This window comes from Pygocentrus nattereri, chromosome 16 (genome assembly GCF_015220715.1).
Source record: "Pygocentrus nattereri isolate fPygNat1 chromosome 16, fPygNat1.pri, whole genome shotgun sequence".
In the NCBI taxonomy this organism is placed as follows: domain Eukaryota; kingdom Metazoa; phylum Chordata; class Actinopteri; order Characiformes; family Serrasalmidae; genus Pygocentrus; species Pygocentrus nattereri.
The window spans coordinates 16,022,433-16,048,117 of NC_051226.1; the positions used below are offsets into that span (position 1 = coordinate 16,022,433).

Here is a 25,685-nt window from a genome sequence, read left to right on the forward strand (position 1 = left end):
CATTTTATAAATGTTTGCATATCGGTATGGGAAGAAAAAATATATATGAATTAATGCAAAGTTCTGTTTTGTCTGATTGTGAAAGTGAAAATACATGCTTTTTGTCACCCACACAAGTCAAGAACCAGATGTAGCTTTTCATTTACGGCTTGGTGTTTATTTTTTATTTTTATTTTTAGTCTTTGTTCTAGTTGTTTCTGTTTTAGTTGACTTTCGTCATGCTGTTTTTTACAGTGCACCCCTCGGTGGAGCCTGGGTGGCTGCAAGCAACATATAATGGCAGAACTGGCCTCATCCCAGAGAATTACGTGGTGTTCCTCTAATACGGCCTGGAAGCAGATACACAAGTCCATGGTATCCATGGTGTTCATTTCTCCAAAAAGAGACAGTTTTTATACGTTCATGACATACACTATGTGAATAGTTTGAATACAGTTCAAAAATGGCTGTAACCACACTATCAACAGTAGAGTATATATGGTCCATAGTAACTCAAGATGTAGATATTAGAAAGTTTCTAAACAAATTAATATTTTTTGTTTCTTGTTGACATGCGGTTGGCTCTATAAATTCTAAAGTATTTTATTTATAGGTGGCTAATAATGCAGAGTGGCGGCTAATAATTCAGACTGGCTCTGACATTGAACCAATAATGCGACAACCACAGACATATTATAAGGCCTGTGCTTCTCGTGTTATTGTTCTATCTCTGTGAAAGAACCTTTCAGTTAACACACTGATTAATGTTTTGGTACTGTCGTCAATGGACAATATGAGCTCTGTATATTGAAAAGAAGTGACTTAATACTATAGGCTGATCGTTTTATTCAGTTCCCATGTAACTTGTCAGAGCCCATACAAGAATCTATTCATTACATATGGCCTTTGCTGGGGTTAGAGGTCAGTCAGTGTTTTATGTAAACAGTGTTACTCCTTTAAACAGATTTTCAGAACAGGTAGAGTGAGTGTTCCACTTTTCTTTTTTCTTTGTCACCCTAAAAGAAAACATTTCAGTCGCAGTGAATTTTATACAACAGATGCTGGTCATCATTTGTTGGGTCATATTTGAACTTGTGTTTGTTAAGTATTAAGGCTAACCCAAGCCTTAATCAATCAGTCTATCTCTATCAAATCCTTTGAGAATGATCATCTACAGCAGGGGGATTCAGTTTTTATGCCTGGAGAGCCGGAGTCCAGTATAATTCGTTGTTCGCCCTGCTCTAATACACATGAGTCAACTGATCAGGTCATTACCAGGTTTAGTGGGTGTTCCTGTAAAGAGAAATCAGCAAACTGCTGGAATCTGGTCATCCAGGACCACAGCTGATGAACACTGGTGTTGACTTTATTGGATTAACCGTGAAGTGAAAGTGCCCTGCTGCTTAAGTATTAACTGCAAGTTCTACTTATTATTTTTATGCATTTTTAAGTATTTTCACATCTCATTGTTTCTTTCTTACATTTCAGAAAGAGCTCATAGTTATGCCTTTGAAGTCTGCAGTGTCCTCTGATTTTGAATTTCTCAGTGTAGTCCAGTATTTGCATTTTTTTTTCAAGACAAATGTGATGTCTATTTTGTTTTTGGGGATATTTAATATAATGCAGCGTCCCTTTATGATGAGGTACAAATGAGAAAAGTTCAAAATGTATGTGGTCAGTCATGTATGTGTCCTGAAATGTGTTATTTTATGCTCACTGAAATGGCACTTACTCCAGTAATGGTTCTACTGTATTTCATTTCACACTGGTTTACCATTTCCATGCATTTCGATTGACAAGGGTACAAGGTGGGAAACGCCCCCTTTTTGGAAATAAAATTGTACCATATATATATTTTATTATATGACAAAGTATATTTTAAAGAGAAGGATGCATCTTACCCCCATAACACAAAATGACAAGTGTCTCAAAATGAAATGTTTAGCTGTTTTCAAGAATGTTACCTAGACAATTTAAAATATTCCAGTCCCCCAAAGTTACACACACACATCTTCTAAACCGCTTCTCCTTCTGGGTCGTGGGGGTGCTGGAGCCTATCCCAGTGGTCATTGGGCAGAAGTTCAGGATACACCCTGGATAGGTCGCCAGTCCATCGCAGGGCAGATAGACAGACACATAGGCTCCAGCACCCCCACACAGGGAGAGCATGCAAACTCCACACAAAAAGGACCCTGGTCTCCCAGCCGGGGAATTGAACCCAGGGCCTACTCGCTGTGAGGCGACAACGCTACCCGCCACGCCACCGTGCTGCCCCCAAAGTTATATTTAGCAGACTTTATACAGTGTAGTGAAAAATTACTTTTCTCACTGTGACATAAATCTGAAAGTTCGCCTTCCTAACTGTTCATTTCTTCTGTACAATGAAGATTAATCCACTTAACCATGAATATGCTGAGCATTGATTATGATAATATAATGTTGACTACTGCAGATGTAGCCTGTAGATTAGGCCTACAGTGTAGCTAGTTTAGCAAAGAAAGCTTATTAGCATGATAACATGTTAATATAAGCTATCAGAATTATCATTTGCACCCATATAATAATTTGTTAGGATCCAGTTTCTTGCTAATTTATTGTTTATTTAACATGTATTAGATAGCAGACTACAGCTAAAACATTGTATTGGCTACAAAGGGGCAGCCTTTGCCTCACACATTAGTTCAAAAAGATGCTTTTTACAAAAAAACTAGCATGTTTTTCTGAGTGGAAATTATTTATCCTAGATCTTTAATGAGAGCTTGAACGTCTTAGATTTCAGATTCATTGTAAAGGAATAATTTAATGAGATGAGCTTCTTCAAATATGTTATCGGACTAAGGCTAGTAGCATTGAAAGAGTTTGGAAAAGACATTTGGGGACATTTGGTAGTTTACTGAATAAATAACTTTGGGGGATGTTTTACCTGGGGGCGTTCAATCCCATAATACCCTATGTAAAATAATTAATGGTAATGTTTATTATCTGCATAAACTTGATCCTGAGTAGTCATTTTGCCTAGTTCTTAAGTCCAGGAACAGTTGCAGCTTGATTAAGCTGATTTACCGGTTCCATGTGATTTTTATTTTATTATTTAAAGCTGTACTTTTATTATTTTTGTAACATTGTACTGTATTCCAGTGCGATATTGCCCTTTTGAAAAGGATAAAGGAAAAATTTACTCTTTCTTTGGTGTCGTCCTTTGAACGCTTTTCAGTATAACAGCTTTTCAGTATAGCACTATCAAATTTGTTAAAATGTTTTTACGTTTATGGACAGTAGTCACTGACTGTGGAAAGCAAGAGAGGAGGGTAAACATAAATGATACAGAACGGCGTGATTGAGGGCTCCATTTATACACGCAGTGCCTTATGTGAGCCCTGAAGAAACAAGTCAATGAGCTATGAGAGTTTGTGGTGATGTGTTGTTTGTATTATAAGTTCAGGAAATGCCACATTTTCAGTCAGAATCATTTAAGGCCACATAATTTCAGTCATTACATAAATAGCTCCAATGAACTGCTAGGCTACTAAAAAACAGAAGTACTCTTCACAGCTCTCAAGGACAGTAATCCATGCATAGGCAAACAGACATATGTAGATGTTGTGCAAACAGTCTTGCACTGATTAAAGTGAGGCATTTCCACAAGATAATATCACATCACAGCAACTTCCCATTGAGGTTTCATTCTTTCACGGCCCAAACAGACAGATTCTTTTCAAGTTTCTTGATAAGCTCAGCCATGTTCTCCAAGTTATAGGACTTTTCCTCCAGAAGCTCATAGCGCAAGCTGGAAATGTCTTGCTTTATTTCCTTTAGCTCACCTGCAACACAGTTATAGCGTGAACCAGTTATGGTGTAACATAGGCCATTGTTGTAAAAAAGGATTATATTCTAGGTGACATAAGAAACAGCATATCACCCACCTTCATTGACTTCATCACTTTCTTTGTCCATTTGAGCTTTGATGATGTACCGCTTGATGAGGCGCTTCATAATCTTCTGTACAAATTTAAGGCGAAAATCAAATCAATGAGTTCAGGAGAAATTTCAAACATTAAAATGAAATCTCAGTCAAACATGTAGTCAGTCAATGAAAGTCATTCTGTAAAGCACTGTTCTTCAGATTCACTCCTGCAGGGCACTGCACATTTAAGATATTCCTTTAGTCAAATGTCTAAGTCAGTCCTATTCATATTAGGGGTGAGCATTTGAACCGGTTATTGCTTTTGGAATATTCACATATTTAAACAAACAGCATCTGAATATCCCAACATGTACATATTTTATATTTGACTATATATAACTGATTTATAACTGATCATTTGGTTGATTTAGGGACTATATGTGTGTTTTAGACATACGTGAATCAATATGCTACTTTTTAATCTTTTTGCTTGAAATGTTCTTCTACATAGCTCTGCCATTTTGCTTGAAGGAATGCTTTGGCAAAAAGATCTTATCCCAGATTCAGTCGATCAGCTTCAACATGTTTGGTATCCAGATTTTGCTTCTTTTTTAATGCTAGAACTCCAAATCTAATGTTTCTAGCAAAAACTAAGTCAATAGACACCGAAATCTTACCTCTAAATATATCCCCAAAACCTCTTTCAGTCCACCACATCAAGGCCTTCATTTCAATTGCACAGATGTGTCAATGTTGTTTAGGGCACAGTATGACTCACTGTAAACTATACAAATTAAACAGAACTTCACTGTAGCTGAACAACGCAGGTGTCATACTATGTTCTAAACCACATGCAACCTTAATGAAGCAGGTTGAAAGCTTTGAGGATGCATTTACAGAAAGGATTTGGGTGACTACTAATGTCTAGTGTTTGTTTGCAACATTATCTTTGTAGCTCCAGCTCTAATCTAAAGAAACAACACTTGGACACCAAACATGACTTGGCTGGTCGACTACATTAGAAATAAAGGTACCATGCAGGTACATGATGTATTCAAGGTACAGACAGTGTAAATATTCCCTCAAAGGTACAAAAGTGGTTTTAAGGTCAAATTGTGTACATTAAATAAAAATATAATTTCAGTGGATTATAGTACAGTTATGTTCACTGACTAAAGGTACAGAGATGTACCCCTGAGGGTCCAACCCAGTGACAAGAAGTGTACTGCCCCAGTAACAGTGCTGTCCCTTTTTTCTGAGAGTGTGGGGTAAGCATAATATTGTGTGCATTTGCTTTTTCCCCAAACTGTTCCTTTAATGGGAGGCATAGGGTTAGCTAAATGTACATTCTTTGTAGTTCACATGTGTAGTCAAAACCTTATTAATGTTTTGCAATATTTTATTTTATATTCTAAACTGGATGTAACAATGTAAGTAAATTGTAAGGTAAGTTCTGATATCCATATATTTACATTTATGGCATTTGGCTGATGCTCTTATCCAGAGCGAATTACAATTTGATTGTTTTACACAGGTAGGCGAAGGTGGTGTTAGGAGTCTTGCCCAAGGACCCTTATTGGTATAGTGTAGGGTGTTCACCCAGGCAGGGGATTGAACCCCAGTCTACAGTGTAGAAGGCTAGTGTTATCCACTACACTATACCAACCACCAACCGAATAAGCATGTGTGTCTCTGTTCCTAAATACTAAGCTATTCAAAGGCTGAATGAGTCTGATATGAAAAATGCTAAACTGCAGGGGGTTGGCACTTCAGAGCTTGATTTGAGGAATAGGACAGAGACACTCATACCTTATATCGAAGACTGGTCTCTCTGGTGCCTTTGTTGTCTCCTAGCTGCACAGGTTTTCACAGAAAACAAGCCAAAAGGAAACAAGAGAACTTTGTTTGACTGAAAGTTTGGAAACATATTAAAAACAGTTATTCAATAATAACATATACTGTGTTACAGTGTAGTAGATTTAAACATTTTAAACTAGACACCAAAACATGAACCCATAGATTATTCATAGCTCAAAGTATTTTGTGAACAACAAGAAATTTTTACTTGGAAAAAATTTTTATTCATTAGTAAAAGACAATGATGTACTTATATGTATTTATAATTTCTTGTCATGAAAGAATAACTATTTGATCAGCGAGATTTGGTCAGTGCTTTTTGAGTATCAGGCCTTCTGAATATTAATTTTAAGTTCATTCTCAACACAACTTTCTCACTTGCTGTGGAATCATCAACAGCTCTGTTCATCAAAAAACTGATTATTTTACAGTTTATACAAATTGTTTAAATCCTTAAATATTTGCATCATGTTAGGATCATTTTCTATGTTTCTCTGCAGCAAAATTGTTTTAATATTATTCAAACCAATGATTCCAAACATTTTGAACTGTAGTGCATGGTTTCACAAATAGCGTATGTATATTTTGTATAAATGAATCAAACTTTTTCGTTCCCTAAAGATTTTTTGGGTAGTTACAAATGAGTTCTTTCAAAAAAAACATTTAAGTGGTTCTTCTCTAGCATCACTCCAAAAAAAAACTTTTTATGACCTACATTTTTAAGAGTGTAGGAGCATAATCACATATACATCACCTCACTGAGCTCTGCCTCGCCCTTCGTAATAGCCTTGTGTTTCTCGAGGAGCTTCAGAAGAAGAGCCTTCATGCCCAAACCCAGCCCTAACACAGACTTTGGGCTAGGCACCAGGTTGAATGGAACCGGGAGGGTCCTGCCCTCCTCAAAGTAGGAGAACCAAAGCTTGGCACGGGCGAACTTCCACTCTACATCTGCATCACCCTGCAGTCAGCAGAGAGACCAGCACCATACTGAGATTACAGCAGCAACAGATGAGCAAGATACATCATATTGAGCCATGAAGACAAGGAAATATATGTAAAGCTCTTATAATTTAATAATAAAAGTAATTGCTTTTCTAAAAGTTCTGACAGAAGGAAGACATCATTCCAAGAGCTCATTATCTTAACATAACAATGTCTTCCTCTTTTTTCAAATGAGCTTCATCAGCAAAACCATCCATTCACTAACAACGTAATGGAGTGAATACCTCAATCTCCTGAAAGGAGCTGTTGATCATGGCGATAAGCATGTTGAGTAAGACAATAACCATAGTGACGTTGTACACTCCATAGAGAACGTATCCGGTGTTCTCGATGAACTTGTGTCCGTTGTTCACAATCACTGACTTGACCTCGGAAAGTCCAAAAATTGCCCAAAACAATGTTTTGAAACTTTCTTCTATGCTGTAGGATTAGTGAGAGGAAGAAAGAGGAAATATATTGTACATATACTGGATCTAGAACCAAAGCAATTGTATCATTGTCATTGTAATGCAAATTTTTAAACCTTTTTCATGATATGGACCCCTGTACCAATAGCTTCCTCACACAAAGTGTAATGTAAGATAAGGAAAACGTTAGAATGGTCATCTCATTTTTTTTAAAGGTAAAAAGTTTTGCAACACACATGCGAAAAAGTAAGTGGCCCCTAAACTTAATAACAGGTTGTGTCACCTTCTTTGCCTCCTTTGATTGGAGAGCAGTCTTTAATATTGCTACATTACACATTGTAAGGATTTTGGCCCACACTACCAGAATTGCTTTAATTTGTCCACGCTGGAGGGCCTTTGAGCATGAACTGCCCATTTAAGGTCCTTCCAAGCATCTCAGTATGGTCAAAACATTGACCAGGCAACTCCACAGCCTTAATTTTGTTTCTTTTGGGCCAGTCAGAGCTGGACTTGCTCTTGTACTTTGAATCATTGTCTGATAATTGTGCTTGAGCTTTAGATCACAGACTGATGACTGGATATTTTTATATTAGACCAGATGCAATAGGCAAATGAATGCTAACATTATCTGAGGAGAACAAGTCCTGCAGTTTCTTAAATGTTCATCTTGGTTCTTTTGTGACATGCTGAATGAGTCATGGCTGGGCTCTTGAAGGAATTTCATTAGGATGACCACTTCTGGGAAGATTTACTGCTGTTCCAAGTTTTCTCCATTTATACATAATAGTTATCACTGTGGTTCTCTGGAGTCCCAGAGTCTAAGAAAAGGCTTTGTAAACCTTACCAGACCAACATACTTCAATAGCTTTCTCATCTCTTCTGGAATTTCTTTCGATTGTGGCATTGTATTCTGTTTTTTGAGACCTTTTAGCTTACTTCACATTGCTGGAAGTTTACATTCAACATGGCTGCCAGTAATCAAGCTTAGGTGTGCCTAGTTTAGTTGAATTCTCAGCTAAATGTAGTTAATTACCTTTTGACTTTTTTCATTCCAAAAATGAAATGACCAGCTCAGGTGGTCTTTGTATTACATAAAATTTTGATCTAAAACATTTATGTGTGATAAACATGTAAAAATAGAAGATATCAGGCCAACTTTTACAGCACTGTAATTTTATTATTATTAATATTACAGTAGCTCCAAAAAGTATCTAGACACATTAACTATGGTCAAATTTAATGAAGTTCTTTAGGTTACTTAAAATGTTGAGCCTGGAGAAGAATTCCAACCAGACTGTACTGAGGGTACTGAAAAGCACAGCAATGGAAATATCAAAGTCTGGGTCTGTTTTTCTAAGTAGTGTCAGTGAGTTTGCGCCTACTGGTGGGATCATAAAGTGGCCAACTGCATTTTGGTTGCAAACTTGCTGAAGTCTGCAAAGAAACTGCTCAAATAACAGCGGTCTGAAACACCCAGCCACTTTAGTCTGTTTAAAATGAATACCACTAGAACAATGAGTTTAGTACATTTTTAAATCTAGCACAGATGTCTTTGGGGCCACTGTATATTGACAAACATATTGTTTATTGTAAACATAAAAGAACCACATTACACAAATATCTTCACCAGTACTCACGTTGTAAATGCATCGTTCTGTTTAGCACCCAAGTAATATGAATACAGGTTGAACATTCCGATCATGAAGGCCAGAAAGACCAGAATGAAGATCACCATGAACTTGAAGATGTCTTTTACAGTCCGTCCCAAAGAGATCTGCAGTGGCCCAAAGCTCTCATTGGCTGGGAGAATGTATGCAATTCGAGAGAAGCTCAAAACCACTGCAATGGCATAGAGCCCTTCCGAAACCAGCTGAGGATCTGATGGCAGCCAGTCAATACGGGCTAAAATGGACAAAACAGAAGCCCCACATATTTAATGTGAATAACAACTCCATTTTGTATTTAACTGTTCATCTTCTACTTCAGCCTTACTTCACTTCTACTGTGCTTCTACTCACCCAGTCGGAAGTACTCCACCTCCAGAGGTAAAGTGATGTTTGTTATATTCGTGTAGTGCTTGTCAACATAACATTGAGCTGCATATGTATGCCAGAAAGCCATCATCCTTGTGACAAACGCAGCTATAAAAATGGCTAACATTCCAAAATCCAACATATTCCAAGGTTCAAGCAGGTACTCTCTTGGACCCTGAGACCAGATTTCCTTGCACTCTGCCCAGATCATCCCTAAATAAAAGTAAATTGGTTAGGGTGCTTGCATGAAGATATAGACATTTAATCCATTAAAACCTCAGGGTTCCTGTGTACACCCATACTTTTGTTCCTCGCTCTCATAACTACAATATTTACATATTAGTTTCAGAGTAGTTGCTAATAATTCATAGTCGTGACTGAATTCTAATTCTAAGGGTTAATGTTATATTTGGTGGTGCAAGTTGTTGTATAGTCTTGGAAACTGTCACCATTAAAGACTTCTTGGCTGCTTTAACCATTGGAAAATTATATAGTACTAATCTAATACTGACCTATAACCCAGAAGATAATGAGCATCTCCATCCATGTGAAGGGAGTTGTTTTCATGCGGAACAGCTGTGTTGGATAGTCATGGATGGTCATATTTGGCAACAATTTAGTCCCATCAAAACGATCTGATGCATTCAGGACAAGCAAGCCAAGGAAAATAGTGAAAGATGCTGCATGAGCCACAAACTTCATAAACGGCCCTCTCATGATTTTTCCCAGCTGTAGAGAAGGACAAAAACAATCAAGAAGAAAAAGGGTGTTGATAAAAAAGAGACAGTCTGAGAGAGCTTTAATTGTGGTCTCCTTATGTCCTCATTGGTACGTGTTTAAAGTAAGTTCGCTGTCTATTACAAATGCTTATTTAGCAGATGTGTTTATTTACACTGGATTTTCTTTTGTCAAAGTGTGTTTAATTCACATGAAAACAGCTGAGATTTTTGGCAATGCTGTTATTATTACCCTGGGAATTGTAACCCTGAACAACACGATCATGTTAAAACATGTTGTATACCCAGTGGGCAATTCTGATCATACATTAACCTGATGAAGATATTACTTTGCACTCAATCAATTCTGCCTCTGCACACCCTAGTAAGTCCCCTGTGATCTAAGACCCAGCTGAGCCCACTAACCTTACTGCATGGTGCCACCAAGTACACCATGGCTAAGAAGGGCAGTCCTATTGCAACACCCAAGACCACCAATAACTTGACAGCTGTAGTCTGCTGCCTCAGTCCAGAGAGATTCTCATACCAGATTGAGAGGAGCTGCTGTTGACAGTTAGGATGTGCAACAAACTGTTTGGGACAAAAGTTTGAAGCTGTCAGGCATGTTTAGATAATCTCAGACAGATCTGAAACATATTACTTGAGCTTATTTTCCATCAATTGTACTCATTCTGTACTCATTTCATTCTTATTTACCTTTTTCAGTTCATACTTTATTGCAAGGTTCAGTCGGGTGAGACTTGGGCGGCCGGGCAGTTCTCGGCTGTCATCCTCCTCTCCATTCAAAATGGCCTCCACTTCCTCTGTGTTCCGACACAGATCTAAAAGCCCAACTACGAAGTCTTTGCATTGGAGAGAGAGTTTCCTATAATCATTCTTAGGAAAGTGATCAATGAGATGCATTTAGTACAGCAGCATTAATCTCAAACACCAATATCTACATCAAATTACTTTTGCTGTGGGGAAGAAATTATATAACCATATTGTCCAAGCGACACTTAACTATCATTGTTGTGTAGTAAAGGACATGCAATCTGAAGTACATAATCAAGTATATGTAAACAAAGCAGCATAAATTTGAAAATAGCCATTATTAAAGAACAGTACTTCATGGATTTCTATTTTTAAGGATTACATTTTTGATTTTGATTTGATTTATTTTTGAATAAATCAGTCTATTAATTCTTCATTTACTCAGTGTGTCCATAAACTGCACAATAGTTAATGTCACTGATAACAATGGATATGCATGGTTTTGACAGAAATAAGGAAAGGAAGGGGTTATAATGGCTGTATCCTTAGATGAATCAAAACCCATGAAACAAATTTTAAACAACTATTTTAACACCATTTTAAATTCTCAAAATACAGGAGACTGCTACACATTGTGGAAAAGCTTCAGACTGCTAAAAATGCTTGTGTAAATGGCCAATGTGATCATCTCTGCATTATTCATGGCTTTCTAGCATGGAGGAGGGAAGGAAGCCAGGCCCTGCCTGCAGCTTCTGGCCATTTATGGGGATAGGTAATCTATACAACACTGCTAATCATGTAGGAATTTTTAAAATTACAACATGAATCATACCTTAAATTCCTTTTCAATGTTGGCCAAACAAGCGAGCTCATTGCTGAGCTCTAAGGCAGCCAGCACAGGGTCTTCATTGGACAGAGAGAGGTAAGCTGGACTGGCCAGCCCTCTGTAGGCATTGATACGTGAACGTGAGTGGCTGAAGGAATCATACTTCTGATGGTAATTGCAGGCATCACAGGTACAGAAGTAGTCATGAGGCTGCTCGATACAAGCACCCCTCCCCAAGAGAATGTGCACAATCTCATACTCGTGGCAGTGAGATGCTAAGATGATTGGTGTAATATCATGAGAAAAGCGTGACCCGTCCTCATCATATGCAAAGAAGTCATCATGCATTGCTGCTTGTCTTGGGCTGGCTGTTAGTCTTCTGGAGTCTGCGAAGGCCTTATGGCCTAAGATGGCCTCAACAATTCGTATATAGCCTTTACTTATGGCCAAAAGAAGCGCATCCCCAATCCGAGACAGGTTATCTCTCCTTAACAGAAGTTCTGTAACCTCCAGGTGTTCATTTGCCACTGCCAGCTGCAATGCATTCTGGCCCATGTAGTCTACACAGTTTACATCCAGCCCAGGAATCTCCTCGAGCATTCTGCGCACTACAGGAATATTTCCATACTCAGCAGCATCAAGGAAGCGTTCCTCCACTAGTGTCAGGCCATTGGGGTGTGCATTGAACATGTACGCTGCACCCCTCACTGCTTGCCTCCTACTTTTGGCCAAAGTCTGTCGAGCCTGATGTATGCAGTCACTTTGATGAAAAACGAGAAAAAAGGTATTATATACTGAAGCAATAATGGGACATGAAATTACATAAAAGGTTCAATGAGATTTTATGATTTCTGATGGTCTTATGACACGTAATATATTTGTGATTAGGGATTCACACAGATGTGTGAAACAACCAAGAGACTGATTTGAAAATTGTTTCTCGTTCCAGATTATTAAGACTCAAATATGTCAATTTCACACAGCTCCAGCGCAGGTTATGTATGAATTGACTTCAAAAATACTTAGGCGATGTTTGCCTTTAACAAGAGTTGTATAACACTTGGTGTGCCACAAGGATTGATTCTGGGACCATTTCTATTTTTCTCATCTGCATGTTTTATCTGACTGTTCTGTCAATTTCATTTTTCATACAGCATTTCATTTTATAGTTTCTGCTGTTTCAACATGGAAACTGTTCCAGAAATTAACCATTTACGAATAACTGCAACATGCAAACTGCAACATGCAAAGCTAAAAGATTTTTTACATAATTAATGTATGTATTTTTTAAATGTATTGCATTATCGTATGTGCTGAAGTGCAACATATATGGTATGCTACGCTGAAAACATAAAAATGTGAATTTGATACATTTAGTTTTCACAAAGGAAGACGCTCACATTACAACTTGTATTAAGTATTTGAATTCCATTTATAGATTTTAAACATGTTAAACTGAGGACCCTTATATTATTTTTGCAAAGCACATGTTGGGTCAAGTAAAGATAGGTGTTATATATGTATTTCACTAAATAGATTATACATTAGAAGAAATGAATATTATGAATGATGAAACATTGTACAAATAGTATATAGTATATATTAAAATTAATACCATAATACCAAAAGAAGTAGTTCTTGAGACTGATGTATAGATGTATAGATTATATCAAAGATTACTAAACTTAGTTTAACATTGTGTTTTAAGTTCCCATTTACTTACTTTAATGCCTACTGTAATACACGGCCAGTCAACTGAGAGAGAATGGCTAACTTGTCTGAAAACTATGCATATAAGTATAGCAGTTAAGAGTTTAGTTTGAGTTATTAGAAGCATAATCTATACATTAAACTGGATTACATGTTGCCCAGTAATAAGATATAAATCAAAAAGTAAACTTACCTATGATGATGTCCATGATTGCCACAACACTCCTCACCAAAATCAGCATTCATCAGAAGATTGTCTTTACTTCTGTTCCTCTTTTCAACAGTGTAGCACTTTGACTGACAATTATCCTCCAAAACAGGTCTCCTTTGATTCATTTTTCCAACTAAAGCAATCAAACTCAAATCACGTTAAGCAAAAGTAGCTGAGAGAGCTCTTAATCCAAACATCCAGCAGTAACTGATAAACTGGGAACTATTCTCGGGCAAAGCACCTTCTCCTACAATCCATTGTTATGTTCCTGTTTAAGCCTTGAGGTAATACAGAGTACCTAGGAATTCTGGCAGTGTTCTCCTCCATCCTTTGGCAATAAAAGAGGCATTTAGCAATCTTTGCTTGTTCAAGCTGACCCCCAGCTCTTGTTCTATTATTAGCGTTAGGCTGTGCATTGTTATTTTTTTCTCATGAATGCATGTCATTTCATAAATAACTGCAGTTTAATAGCTTTGTGAATGTTTTAGTGACATTTTTATGGACAAATTAACAAAACCAGTTAATTACAGTGCTGGGTGACTAAATAAAGCGACTAAGATAAAGTACATTTCATACATGCACTAATCAAAAATACAATTCTATTATCCCTTCCATGAGTTCCTGGCTTTCTTCATTAGGCTTGAGCAAAATTTCCTTTCCACTCGCAGTTAACGAAACCTGAGGAAGAAGACGAAGAAGACAGATGTCAGTCAGTTTCTATTCCCAGTAAAACGTCTGCTTCCTGTGAGTTGGGCTAAAGATCCAGCTTTCTGTCAGTGTGGGAAATGCCTTCAATGGAATTCCATACTGACCAATCAGCATCCAGGAAGGCATGCACTACACTCCCCCTTTTCTGCATCTCTTGCTCTTTCTCTCTGTCCTCCCTTTTTCTTCTAACTAATGTGTGCGCATGCATACCCACATCACTACATGCCTACGTGCGTGGATGGCCACTGTGGCGTCCAGAAAACTCCTCAAGGATATATGAGCCCAGCTGATGGGGTCAAAAGGTAAACCACAGAGAGGGTCATGGGAAGCCACTGTCTTGGTTCTTTTCTCATGTTGATAGTGCCTCATACTGAAGACTGTCACAGTCATCAACTATTTTAAGCTCATTTTCTAGGGACTGGACTGAAAGTCAGTATACTTACCAGAAGCTTTGCTGTGGTGTCTGAGGAGGTTTTGATGGTGGCTTGTTTTTTTCTTTTAATCATTTAAACTAAATATGTCAGTCTCTTCAAAATGAAATCTCTTGTGGACTCATGATCTTGTTGTGTCTAAGAAAAGTTATATAACATGCACTGAGGGGGGAAAAGTATTCTGACACTTTTGTTTTTGCTATTTTATATACTTACAGTCCACATAATGTGTACTTACAAATATGAACAAAATGTGTGCATTCATAATGCCATGGGCTAATTCAAAACATGTTCAGACCTTATAAATATTTTTTTCATACATAAAAAAGATTCATTTTGACTGGTAATTGCCATTGACTGGGTAGGTATTACACAATACTTAGCAATCATAGTGAATGTAACGGTCTCAGGGACAACATTAATAAACAACATTCAAATGGAAAAAGCTACAGAGCCATAGTAAAGACCCTAAACATCTCTCTCTATACAATTAGTTTGACAATATGCAAGTGGAACGTTCATGAAACCACACCTAATCTTCCCCAGACATACGTGCCACGCCAGACTTCACAGCATGCTATCAGACTAGTAATAAGGACATTTACACAGAAGCCAGTAGTCACACAAAAGAGTTGCAAAACTGCCTGTAAGCAGCAGAAACAACAGCTACCAAGAGAACAATGGTCTCCATTCCTACATCTCACACAAAACTCCTCTGCTAAAGAAGAGACAAAATGCATGTCTAAAATTTGCACAGAAGCCTTTAGACAAATCAGAACTCTCTTTTGAACAATGTATTCTGGTCAGATAAAGTCTTTGAAAAAAAAAGGGGTTGCAGATATAATCCCAAGAACATCAATCCCACAGGGAAGTATGAAGGTGACAGTATCAGGATTTGTTTTTTTACTGCCCTGTTGCGGCTACACAGCAGAATTAGGCTTTTAAGTAAAAGTTAAATAATCTTCTTTTGCAGCAAAATAAAGCTCTGCTTAATGTTTTAACACAGTTGTAACACTAAATGATCTTAAACGCTCAAGTCAATGTAGTCTATATCTGCTAATTTAACCCTGAAGGTCGGAGCACAGACTTCTGGTCACTGTAGCAGCGCTGACAACAATCTCTCCTAGCTAGCTAGTAAAAGGGAACGATTTAAGATGATCATTCCATTTATTAGCTCTCTAGCTGGTTTCCTGATACGTTTAATCTGCAACAAGAACGTTCCACGACTAAGGTCAGCTCCTCTTTTGCCAGTTTCTCGTTTTTTGTTCCAACTTGAATGGTGCCACAGTTACACTCTGACACTTCAGGCACCATTTAAGGTGGAACGGGAAAATTCGAACAAGAAGCTGGTGAATGAGAAGCAACTTCAGGCTCATAAAAATCTGAATATTGAGAGACATTTTACAAGAATCTACTTTTGTGGAAAAGTTTCCTACTGGAGATGCAAGAAAATCAGTTATAGCTGAGCTAAAGCTTAAAACAGAGCAAAGTAAGTCTGGATTTTCCTTAGCGCTGAGACATATTTACAGCCATGGTGTTAAAATGGACTTAAAACATTGTGGCTCCCAAGGTGGTTTGATTTCTGGGAAAAATGGCTCTTCTTAACATTTGAGTTGCCGACCCCTGGTCTGGCCCATGGGAGTCTAGTCTAATCTGCAAAGGGCCGGTGTGGCTGTAAGTTTTCATTCCAACAAAGCAAAGAGCTCACATGATCAGTTGTTGGAAGAACGAGACTGACTGATTAAATGAGAAGAGTCAGGGCTACTCCTGCTTGTTTACAATGAAAACTAGCAGCTGTACCACCACTTTGCGGATAAGATTGGACAGTCTAGCCAGTCTCTTGACTTGAATTCTACTTAAAATTTTAATTGAAGACAATTTAAGAGGAATGGTCAAAAATTGAACTACAATTCTGCAAAAAGCTCATCTCACTGTAGACGTCTCAAAGCTGTACAAATAAAAAAATGTGCTACTGTTCTGACTGAATGCTTTTTTCCTAACAATTGCTTTTATTAAAATATTTGTGTTTATGCTTATGAATATATACTTTTCATATTTATAAGTACAAAATCAGATATCATGTGTGTAAATTTGAAGTGGATATATGCACTGGAAGCATATTAAATAACAAAATAACTAAAATATTTTACCCTCAAATGATGTCAGTCAAGCAGTGGGCAAAATCCTGGCTATGCAGCGCTTCACTGGAACTTTGACGTTTTGTTTAGTCTCTGAAAGGACAAAATGAACTCTGTTCTCTAAATAGACAGAGTACAGATGGTATAACATATACACATAACTACTGATGTGTTTACATTTGGACGGTGATGCTAATAGAGGCCCACCCACTATGAAGCTTCTACATGTGTTAAAGATGGCTGTCATATTATTAGATTAGTACAAATATTGGGCCACCCACATCAGCACAGTTTGTCTTATTATCATCCACTTAAAGGTGTTTGATGAGCTGTGTTTCAAAATTAGAGCCTGATTTGAAAGCTTATCGCTGCATACTTATCATTTCAGGTTTTATCACGTGTAGGAGAATGCTGACATGGCTCATATTTTTTTCCCATTACTGCTCCCCATGAATTCCTTTCCAGACTGATTTTCAGGCACAGCAGACTCACTGTGACTTTGTCCTTGATGTTAGCGAAAATGGAATTTCCATGAAAGCATACTGGAATTTTGCTCTTCTTCATCTGACACAAACAGCAGTTCTCAGCTCTAGCACTTTTTGGACAAAAACAGTATAAATTTCTTCAAACAGACCAGTCTTTATTTAGAATTATGAAAGACCTAAAATGGACTAATATTGGCACTGTAATCAGAACTGAAAAAAAGAGATCAAATTAGATATCAATATTTATGTTGAAACAAATCCATTTTACACACCAACATTTTGGAACCCTCTATGTTTATTTTCCATAGAATATCACAATTCTAGAAAAGTGCTTTCTAAATGAAAGTCTGACTTTTGACCATACTGTAAAGCTCAAAAAGCTTATTTAAGGTTTGAGCCTTCGAGTCTTCTGATCTTCATTGTTACTGACTTGATGCTGACGGGTTCTCCATTCTTAGTCCAAGTGTCCCAGTGAATGTGTGGCTGAGCAGATCGATCATGTTCCAAAGGGGAGCCATTAAGGTTTGCACTGCCACACTGGTTAAACCACCAGCCCGTGTTGTTGTGATGGACACTGCAACTCTCCACAGCTGTCTCATTAAAAGTGCAGAATGGGACGCAGCCATCATTATCAATGTCAGATGTGCTGAAAGGTGCCGTGTCTTGATTCTGGTCTTGGTCATATCCTCTAAAGGCATCACCTGCCAAAAAAGAGAATCCTGCTTTAAAGGAATAGTTTGGCAAAAATGGAACTTCTATTATTTTATCCTTACCCTAAATGTAGCTGGTCAGCCAAGATGTGTTTTAAGTTCCATTAAAATGTTAAAATGTAAGTGTTACAAGGCTAATGTAGCTAACAAGTAATGGGAGCTTATACCCTACCACTTCCTTCTATGGTTTCCAAAACTGTATATGCACACTGTTTATAAAAAGGTCTAAAGTACATCACATTGGCACCCATCTTGAAATACAAACACTCTCATACAGTACCGGCAGCTTATCTGAGATTACTAAAAATTGCATTCTGGCCTAAAACTAGTGTTTAATGTGTTATTTTTCATCACGGACAGCTTTCCAGAAAAAAACAGTATAAATCTGCATAGCTTGTCACCAGAAAAAACAAGCACATGTTATTGTTCAGATGCTGGTCTACTGGTCAGCAGCAATGGAAGCTGTAATGCTGATCACCACCAAAATGAGCATATGTTATTTTGGATGCTATTATGCTGGTCAACCATGACCATAAGGCATCTAATTCAGGTAGCTACCTTCTCTGCTGAAAAAAAAATGCTGGTCTAAGTTGGTTTATGCTGGTTTATGTTGGTCTGGTGCTGATTGACCCGGCATACCAGCAACATGCCAGCTTGGGATCTTGGCTCTGATCTCAGGCTTATGTGGAGAGGCCTGCACACCATCACTGACTACAAAGAAGGTGTGATCTGGGATAGGGGCTCTTCCTCCTAACTTGCAGAGGAACTTAATGCTTATTATGCTTGTTTTGAGGCAAGTAGCACCTCATCTGCTGAGAAACTCCCAGTAAATGAGGAGAGCTGTGCTCTACCCATTCCCTGTCTGAGGTGATGAGATCCTTCAGGGCAGGTAACCCATGCAAAGCACCCGGAGCTGATGGTGTCCACAGCCGTGTACTTAAAGCTTGTGCCAACCAGCTGGCTGAGGTTTTCACTGATGTCTTTAACCTCTCCTTAAGACTGTCAGTGATTCCCAAGTGCTTTAAGGAAACCGCAATTGTTCCAGTCCCCAAGAAATCGTCTGTCACCTGCCTGAATGACTACCGCCCCATTGCACTGACATCTACAGTGATGAAGTGCTTTGAGCGGCTGGTCAAAGCTCACATCTGCTCAACACTTCCAGCCACAATGAACCCTCACCAATTTACATACCTCTCCAACAGATCCACAGACAATGCCACTGCACTAACAATACACACTGCTCTCACACACCTGGACAGGAAAAACACATATGTAAGAATGCTGTTCAGAGATTACAGCTCAGCATTCAACACAGTCATCCGATGCCAAACTCATTCCTAAGCTCACAGACTTGTGTCTGCAACTGTATACTGGACTTCCTGACGAGCAGACCCCAGGTGGTGAAAGCTGGGAACAGCTTCTCTTCCACACTGACACAGGGGCTCCCCAGGGATGTGTGCTCAGCCCCCTCCTGTACTCCCTGTATACACAAGATTGTGCAGCCAAACACACATCTAACATCATCTTCAAGTATTCTGATGACACTACCATCCTAGGCCTCATCACTAATGGAGATGAAACAGCCTAACAGAGACGAGGTCAGCGCTCTGTCAGAGTGGTGCCATGACAACAGTCTCTGTCTCAACATCAGCAGAACAAAGGAGATGATCATGGACTACAGGAAGCTGCAGAGGGGTGGTCACTCTCTCTTATTCATCAATGCATCCGAAGTGGAGAGAGTCAGCAGTGTGAAGTTTCTTGGCGTACACCTCACTGATGACCTCACCTGGTTCCTCCACACCAACACTATTGTGAGATCTGCCCGTCAGCATCTCTTCTTCCTGTGTAGGCTCAGGAAGTTTGGTCTGCCTCCTTAGATCCTCATGGGCTGCATCACATTCTGATACAGCAGCTGCACCACCTACATCCGCAAGGCCCTTAAAGGAGTGGTGAGGACGGCAAAAGCCAGCCTTACAGGACATCTTCCAGTCCATTGCCTCAGGAAGATGGGGTCAATTTGACCCCAAAGATAATAGGAAGGTTCACTTCCACTGCTGTTGACCAGAATAAAACATGCTGATTTTGCAGGCGACCAGCTGTGCTGGTTTTTCTACCAGGGTTGCCAACTGTAGCTCTTAGCTTGTTGTCCTCCTCATCTGACGAGCCATTTTAGTCATTTGTTGAATACATTCTCTTCATGTAATGATGATTTGAATACACCATAGAAGTTAATACAGTACTTATGGCTGCAATAAGTAGCAGTTTCATTAACTATGTGCATTCCATCTGTATTTACCAACGAACAACCAGCTATTTTTAACACACAGCCTGCCCCTAAACATCCACAACAAAGTAGTGGTAGTCTTTCATATTTCCTCCTACCTTCAAGATACATCATGAGAAGGAGGTTTGCCTAGTCTTTAATCTGGAAAATCTCATTTTAGAGACTTTTGAAGCTCCACTGTAGGATGCCAACAGAAGTAGTTATGTTTAAAGTGTCCTTTTAACAACTAAATATGGCTTAAGGTAAGCATCTGATGATTTAGGAATGCATTTCGCACAATTATAATAAACAGTTCCTTCAAAAATACTAAAATAGTGATTTAAAGTCTTTTACATTATACATTGTATGCATACATTATACATCTTCTTATGGCCAGATATGTATTTCTCACAAACATACTAAAAATATGTCCAGTTGCATTTCCTAAGTTATAGAATTTCTAATACAATGGAAATAATCACAATCTCACCGGCACTGCCAGCGTATCTGCCAAGATGTATTGCGAAAAATTTGCCTTCATCTTCAAGCCAGAAGTTATCGTAAGAGGCATATGCAGTGGAGTCATCTTGAGAGACAAGAGAAATGTGCAACTCGAAGCGTGTATTCCTCTGACTGACGATGCTGTACACCTTCCTCAAACCTAGCCAGTGTTCTCCTTAAGGAATCACAGAGAAAGAAGACATGATTTTTCTCTTTATTATAGAGTTTAAATATAATACAATGCAGATCTTGAACAAGCCATAAAGGGAAAGTAGAAGATACAGAGCCACTGACCTGGTAGGTGCCCAAATCCATCTAGATAGTTTGACCACACGTGTTTAAAGTCAGTGAAACCATCTGTCCGTCTCTGTATTACTGTCCAGCCACCTTCCATATAATCCATCTCACAAAACACCTAAACCAGATGGTTAGAAGATGAATCTTTATGCTCTGAACTCAATAAACGTCTCTCACTGGTCATGAACTCATAACTGTAATCCAAAGACAAAGTGATCACATTAAGCCACAAGCCTTTCTTTTCCTTTCCTTTTGAAGGGGTTTCAATAAGATTATTTTAAGATCATAAGATCATTTTCCCTCCATTGAAACCCATTCAAAAGGAAAGGAAAAGAAAAGCTTGTAGCTTCATGATAAAACAATAATCTAGGAATGCCAAATATCTCTCACTTAATCCTGGACATAGACATTATTTATTGTCCAAGCAATCAAGAAAAATAAAATACTGTTTTACATTAAGCATTATCCTCAGAAGCACATTATAAGGAAACAGCTTAGCGCGGCTTAATGTAGCAAAACAAAGGCTTAGAATCAGCTCTCCCACCGTACTGGCCCTAAACACTGTCTCCTGCCAAAAGGATAATGTAATGTTATGAAAGTTTCACCTTCACCACCTTTCCTCTCTATTAAAAATCATTTCAAGGAAACAGTTTAATGACTTAGGGCCAGTTTTCCAGACGTGGATTAAGCCTAATCTTGGACTAAACTGCAGTGCCAATGGGGAATCATCACTGACCATTCTTTTTAGTCTAGGCTTTTTAGCCTAAGCTTAATCCAGGTCTTGAAAACTGATCTGTACCAAAAATATATCTGCATTGTGGGTTCAGTCTTTTGGCAGGAGATGACCAGCGAGATGGGAGAGAAATGTGGTATTCTCAGGTCATTGCTTTATTAAATTATGCCATGTTAAGCTTTTTTCATGTGAACATGAACCAAGATGTATTTCCAAGTGAAACACGATATCATGGACAGCCTCTGAGCTAGCTGAACTTTTCACTCAGTAGGTGGGGGAGGTAGGAGAAGGAAGTGAAATTGATATTATTGGCTAATAATGTTTATCCCCGTCTGCTGGTGCATGATGATGTCATCAAAACTCAGAAGACATTATTACAATTTGATGGACGACGACTGCAAAACAAGATTTTGTATGTTAAACAATATGATGGGTTGTGCTTAAGACAACAATATGAAAGATATTGATCTAATAATGAAAGAAACATTAAAATCTGGTGTGCGTGCTGTAGTGAGTCACCCTGTAAAGCCATATGAAGTCACATGTAACATATGATAACAATAGCAGATAATTCACTTACAACCTCGAAAGACGCGTCCTTCATCAAGTTTCGACTGATTTCTCTTTGAAAATCACTAGCAATCATCAGATTCATCCACTAGAGGTCTGGAGCACGACCCACATTTACAATATGTTCTTCCTTATGTTGCATGCAATTACACATTTCCACCAGAGAGGTCTTCAAAGGCCCAAAAAATACATAGTGTGACTGACTGTAACTAAGACATGAACTAACAAGGTAAAAAAGGTCACTTTTGATTTCATTTTGATTTTATTGAGTTTTAGAATGTCCCTGAATTCTTGACAAATATTTGCTTACCAAAGTCAGTGGCAATTCTGAGGAAAAGGCTTGAACAAGAAAAGGTATGCAAGTATCAAAACATACTATAATTCATAATTAAACAAACATTAAAGTGAAATTTTTACCTCAAATAAAAGCTCAGAGTTGTCAGGGTTAATAATGTAAATTCCACTTGGAATTTTAGGAGATACTGCCCCTAGTGTCTCCTTGATGTCACTACAGTCCCTCCCTGTGAACATAAGAAATTGAAGCTGGACTTTAAATACAGTTTTAGAATTTTATGATGTGCTGCAGGAATAGTCATTAGTTTACCATGAGCTTGGAGGGGCTTCAAGGAAAATATGTCACTGTTGCTCCTCTGCACCTCTGAGCTGAGAGTGTGGACTTTGGTCATAAGTTCCATTACCTTAGAAAAGGAAATACGTCATCCGGCAACAGAGCTGTGTTTTCTATATCTGTACAGGAATGCAGAGGAAAATTTCAAGCTGGGGTTGGGAGGTTTATACCTGGCTGGTAAGAAATTCCAGAGTCTTCTGCTGTTCATCTATAAGATCTCTGATCAGCTTTCTTGTACCTCTTGCATATGTTGTCATGGCATGCTGGAGGTTACCTGATTGGCAAAGAAGGTCAATTAAAAGTGCAGCCAGAATAACTGATAAAGAAGAATTCCACAAAATGACATGCACGCCATTGTTGGAAATGTCCTGTTAAAGTAATTTCTTTACAGAGCTTTAAAGCCCTTTTTTGCTCCAAGAAGTGATAAATAAGCACGTATTGTGCAAAAGTCAGGGACACCCTTCATTAATTTGATTTCCACACAAAACAGCCACCATGTGCAAGTTATTAACTTCTCAGGAAACATTTCTAAGGAGGTTAGATTTAAGATAGTCCACTTTCATAAGGAAGGGGAAATAAAAACAAAAGAAAAGAAATGGAAACAGTTTCCAAACGGGAGTTCAAATAAAAGATATTGAGAAAATGGGACTCCTAACAACTGTGCAAGACCTGGCAGACCACCAAACCCGTTACCATCAGATAAACAGCACTTGGAGAGAGAAAAATATCAAGCTCAGCTCTTGCATCAGATCTGACAAAATCTATAGGTATTTCTGTCCATCCTTCCACTGAGAGAAGACAGCTCAACAGTATGGGTCTGAAAGGATGTGCAGCTGTCAAGACCCTGTTACTAACAAACAAAAGTAGACAATTACAGAAAATGTGCTAATCGAACAAAGAAGCTACTGGTGTTCTTTGAACCATAGAGTCACGGCCCCAGAATCCAGACCTCAACATCACTGAATGTGTTTGAGGTTACTTTGATTGTGAGAAATAGAAAATGCAACCAACTTGTAAGAACTTCAGAGATGTGGAAAATGATACCTCCAGATTTCTTTAAAAAAAGTCTCCCGAAAAGAATCATAAAATGAAAAAAATGCTATTATATATTGTCATTCTATGTTAGAAGTCATGTCTTCTTTCTGTGCTAACTTTCTGTTAAATCTATGTTTTCTGCTTTTTTCCTGATGCTGAAAAATGAATAACTTGTACTTAATAACCATTTTGACAAATAAGGGGTGGTCTTTGGCTTTTGCACAGTAGCATATGTGTGGGTGTAGGGTGGAATACATACTGCAGAAAGTAAGCTTCTCATCCCGCATGAGTTTTGCAGTCATCTCACATGGGACCGTGCACTTTTCTTTGCCTGCATCCTTGACAATTCGTTCTTTCTGGCTTCGGAGAGACACATCCTCAACATTCTCAGACGACGTCACAAATTCATTGAGTGCAGTGTTGTTTATATCCTTTTTAAAAAGAGCACCACATTATTATGATCTATCCATTGAACCCCATACTCTCCATCTGCAGTAATATGTTCAATTACACATTCTATGCACATTTCCTCACTATTAAACATTGCTTGTTTTAGATCACTAGGACAAAGTTAGTTAGTATCCATGAAACAGATATATCCTGTGGTTTGATATTCTTCATCTGAGCATGCTCAGTGGTCTATATCACATGCTCACATGGCAGTGAGCCATAAAAAAGAAACAGAGACAATGTCACACAAAAGGAAAGCTGAATCTAACAGCCATTTCATGTAAACTGCTGCTTAAGTGTCCAACAATCCTTCCAAAGACCATGGACAAAACAGATAAGAACAGTGAAAATAGATGAAGAAGTAAAACAAACACGATAGAGGGCAGTTTAAAAACACTTACCACAGTTATATTTGGTAATGCAAGAAGATTTGGGAAAATATGAAGCCAAAACAAAGTGATCCAAATCATGTCAGTTTATGTGGAGTTCCGTAAGAGCATGAAGGTGCACACCTCTCAAATGAGAAGAGAAGACACTGAGAAGTCTTTTGGTCTAGGACTGCCTCCTTGGCCACGGTACAACAAAAAGAGCATACTGCTGTCCAAACCACAAAAAGGCTGGTAGTCACGGACTATATATTAATTGTAAACCACTGTTGTTTTATTGCACCTTGACAACATCCTGCGTGAGCTATGAAATCCAGATGTTACAGGGAAATGTGACACTTCTCTCTGTTGTAGAAGAGGTGTGAAGCGGCAGGGCTACGTGCAGCACCTACGTAAATGCATTCCTTCCAGAAACACAGTGGGATCCAGCCTGGCCTTATACAAACAACAATATACGTGAGAATGCGGGCAAACGTGGAGGAGGCAACTTTTTTGCAGGTCCTGTTTATGGCCCCTCGAACTCAGCTTGCTTTGTCTTGAAAATGCTACTGGTCACGGTCACACAGGTTTCAGATTCAGTGGTTTTCTGGAAACACATCTGTTGGGCATTACATAGCCCTGCTGAGTAGGCACATCAGCCACTGCAAAGGAAGAGAAAGTAGGCAACCAATTTACATGTAAAAGCCTTTACATTTCAACTATATTTGTTTTCTGTTGTTTGCTATGGTGGTATAAGAATCTTTTCTACAGGTGCATTATGGATCCACATACAAACAAAGATTCTATAAATGCTACAAAAAATAATAAACAAGTAAAGCTTATTTATAATTCTAAATATTGATTATATTAGTGTACATACCAATTTTCATTAAAAAGGCACTGATGGACAAAGTTGTTTTGTGATGGACAGAAATTCCACAAAAAATGAGAA

At 38.3% G+C, this 25,685-nt stretch overlaps 3 protein-coding genes across 5 annotated transcripts in view; 1 reads left to right on the forward strand and 2 right to left on the reverse strand.

Moving 5' to 3' along the window:
* arhgap42a (Rho GTPase activating protein 42a) overlaps positions 1–2,095 on the forward strand; it is a 37,072-nt gene extending 34,977 nt beyond the window's left edge. The window contains exon 25 of one of the 2 annotated variants that reach the window (XM_037545855.1): positions 235–2,095. In XM_037545855.1, the coding sequence (XP_037401752.1) occupies positions 235–323 (89 nt within the window). In that variant the 3' untranslated portion in view covers positions 324–2,095. The remainder of the gene's footprint in view (positions 1–234) is intronic. The other variant, XM_037545856.1, reaches the window with a different exon arrangement.
* A 1,291-nt stretch (positions 2,096–3,386) lies between these two features.
* Positions 3,387–14,310, reverse strand: trpc6a (transient receptor potential cation channel, subfamily C, member 6a). Of its 2 annotated transcripts, XM_017719884.2 has the most exons (13): positions 14,232–14,310; positions 13,402–14,097; positions 11,505–12,258; positions 10,616–10,795; positions 10,325–10,489; positions 9,695–9,911; positions 9,168–9,395; positions 8,787–9,051; positions 6,967–7,162; positions 6,495–6,698; positions 5,693–5,737; positions 3,903–3,978; positions 3,387–3,800 (listed from the first exon to the last, which is right to left on the reverse strand). In XM_017719884.2, exons 2-13 carry the CDS (start codon positions 13,542–13,544, stop codon positions 3,661–3,663), a joined length of 2,613 nt encoding a protein of 870 aa, XP_017575373.1. In that variant the 5' UTR covers positions 13,545–14,097; positions 14,232–14,310; the 3' UTR covers positions 3,387–3,660. The 2 variants fall into 2 exon arrangements, with proteins under 2 accessions (XP_017575373.1, XP_017575372.1); XM_017719883.2 differs by lacking the exon at positions 14,232–14,310 and having other exon boundaries at positions 13,402–14,165.
* A 3,146-nt stretch (positions 14,311–17,456) lies between these two features.
* angptl5 (angiopoietin-like 5) lies at positions 17,457–25,395 on the reverse strand. The gene is made up of 8 exons (XM_037546097.1): positions 24,770–25,395; positions 24,178–24,349; positions 23,054–23,157; positions 22,860–22,953; positions 22,673–22,776; positions 20,950–21,070; positions 20,645–20,830; positions 17,457–17,882 (listed from the first exon to the last, which is right to left on the reverse strand). The coding sequence occupies exons 1-8, from the start codon at positions 24,836–24,838 to the stop codon at positions 17,563–17,565; spliced, it is 1,170 nt and encodes a 389-aa protein (XP_037401994.1). The 5' UTR covers positions 24,839–25,395; the 3' UTR covers positions 17,457–17,562.
* Positions 25,396–25,685: the final 290 nt, after the last annotated feature.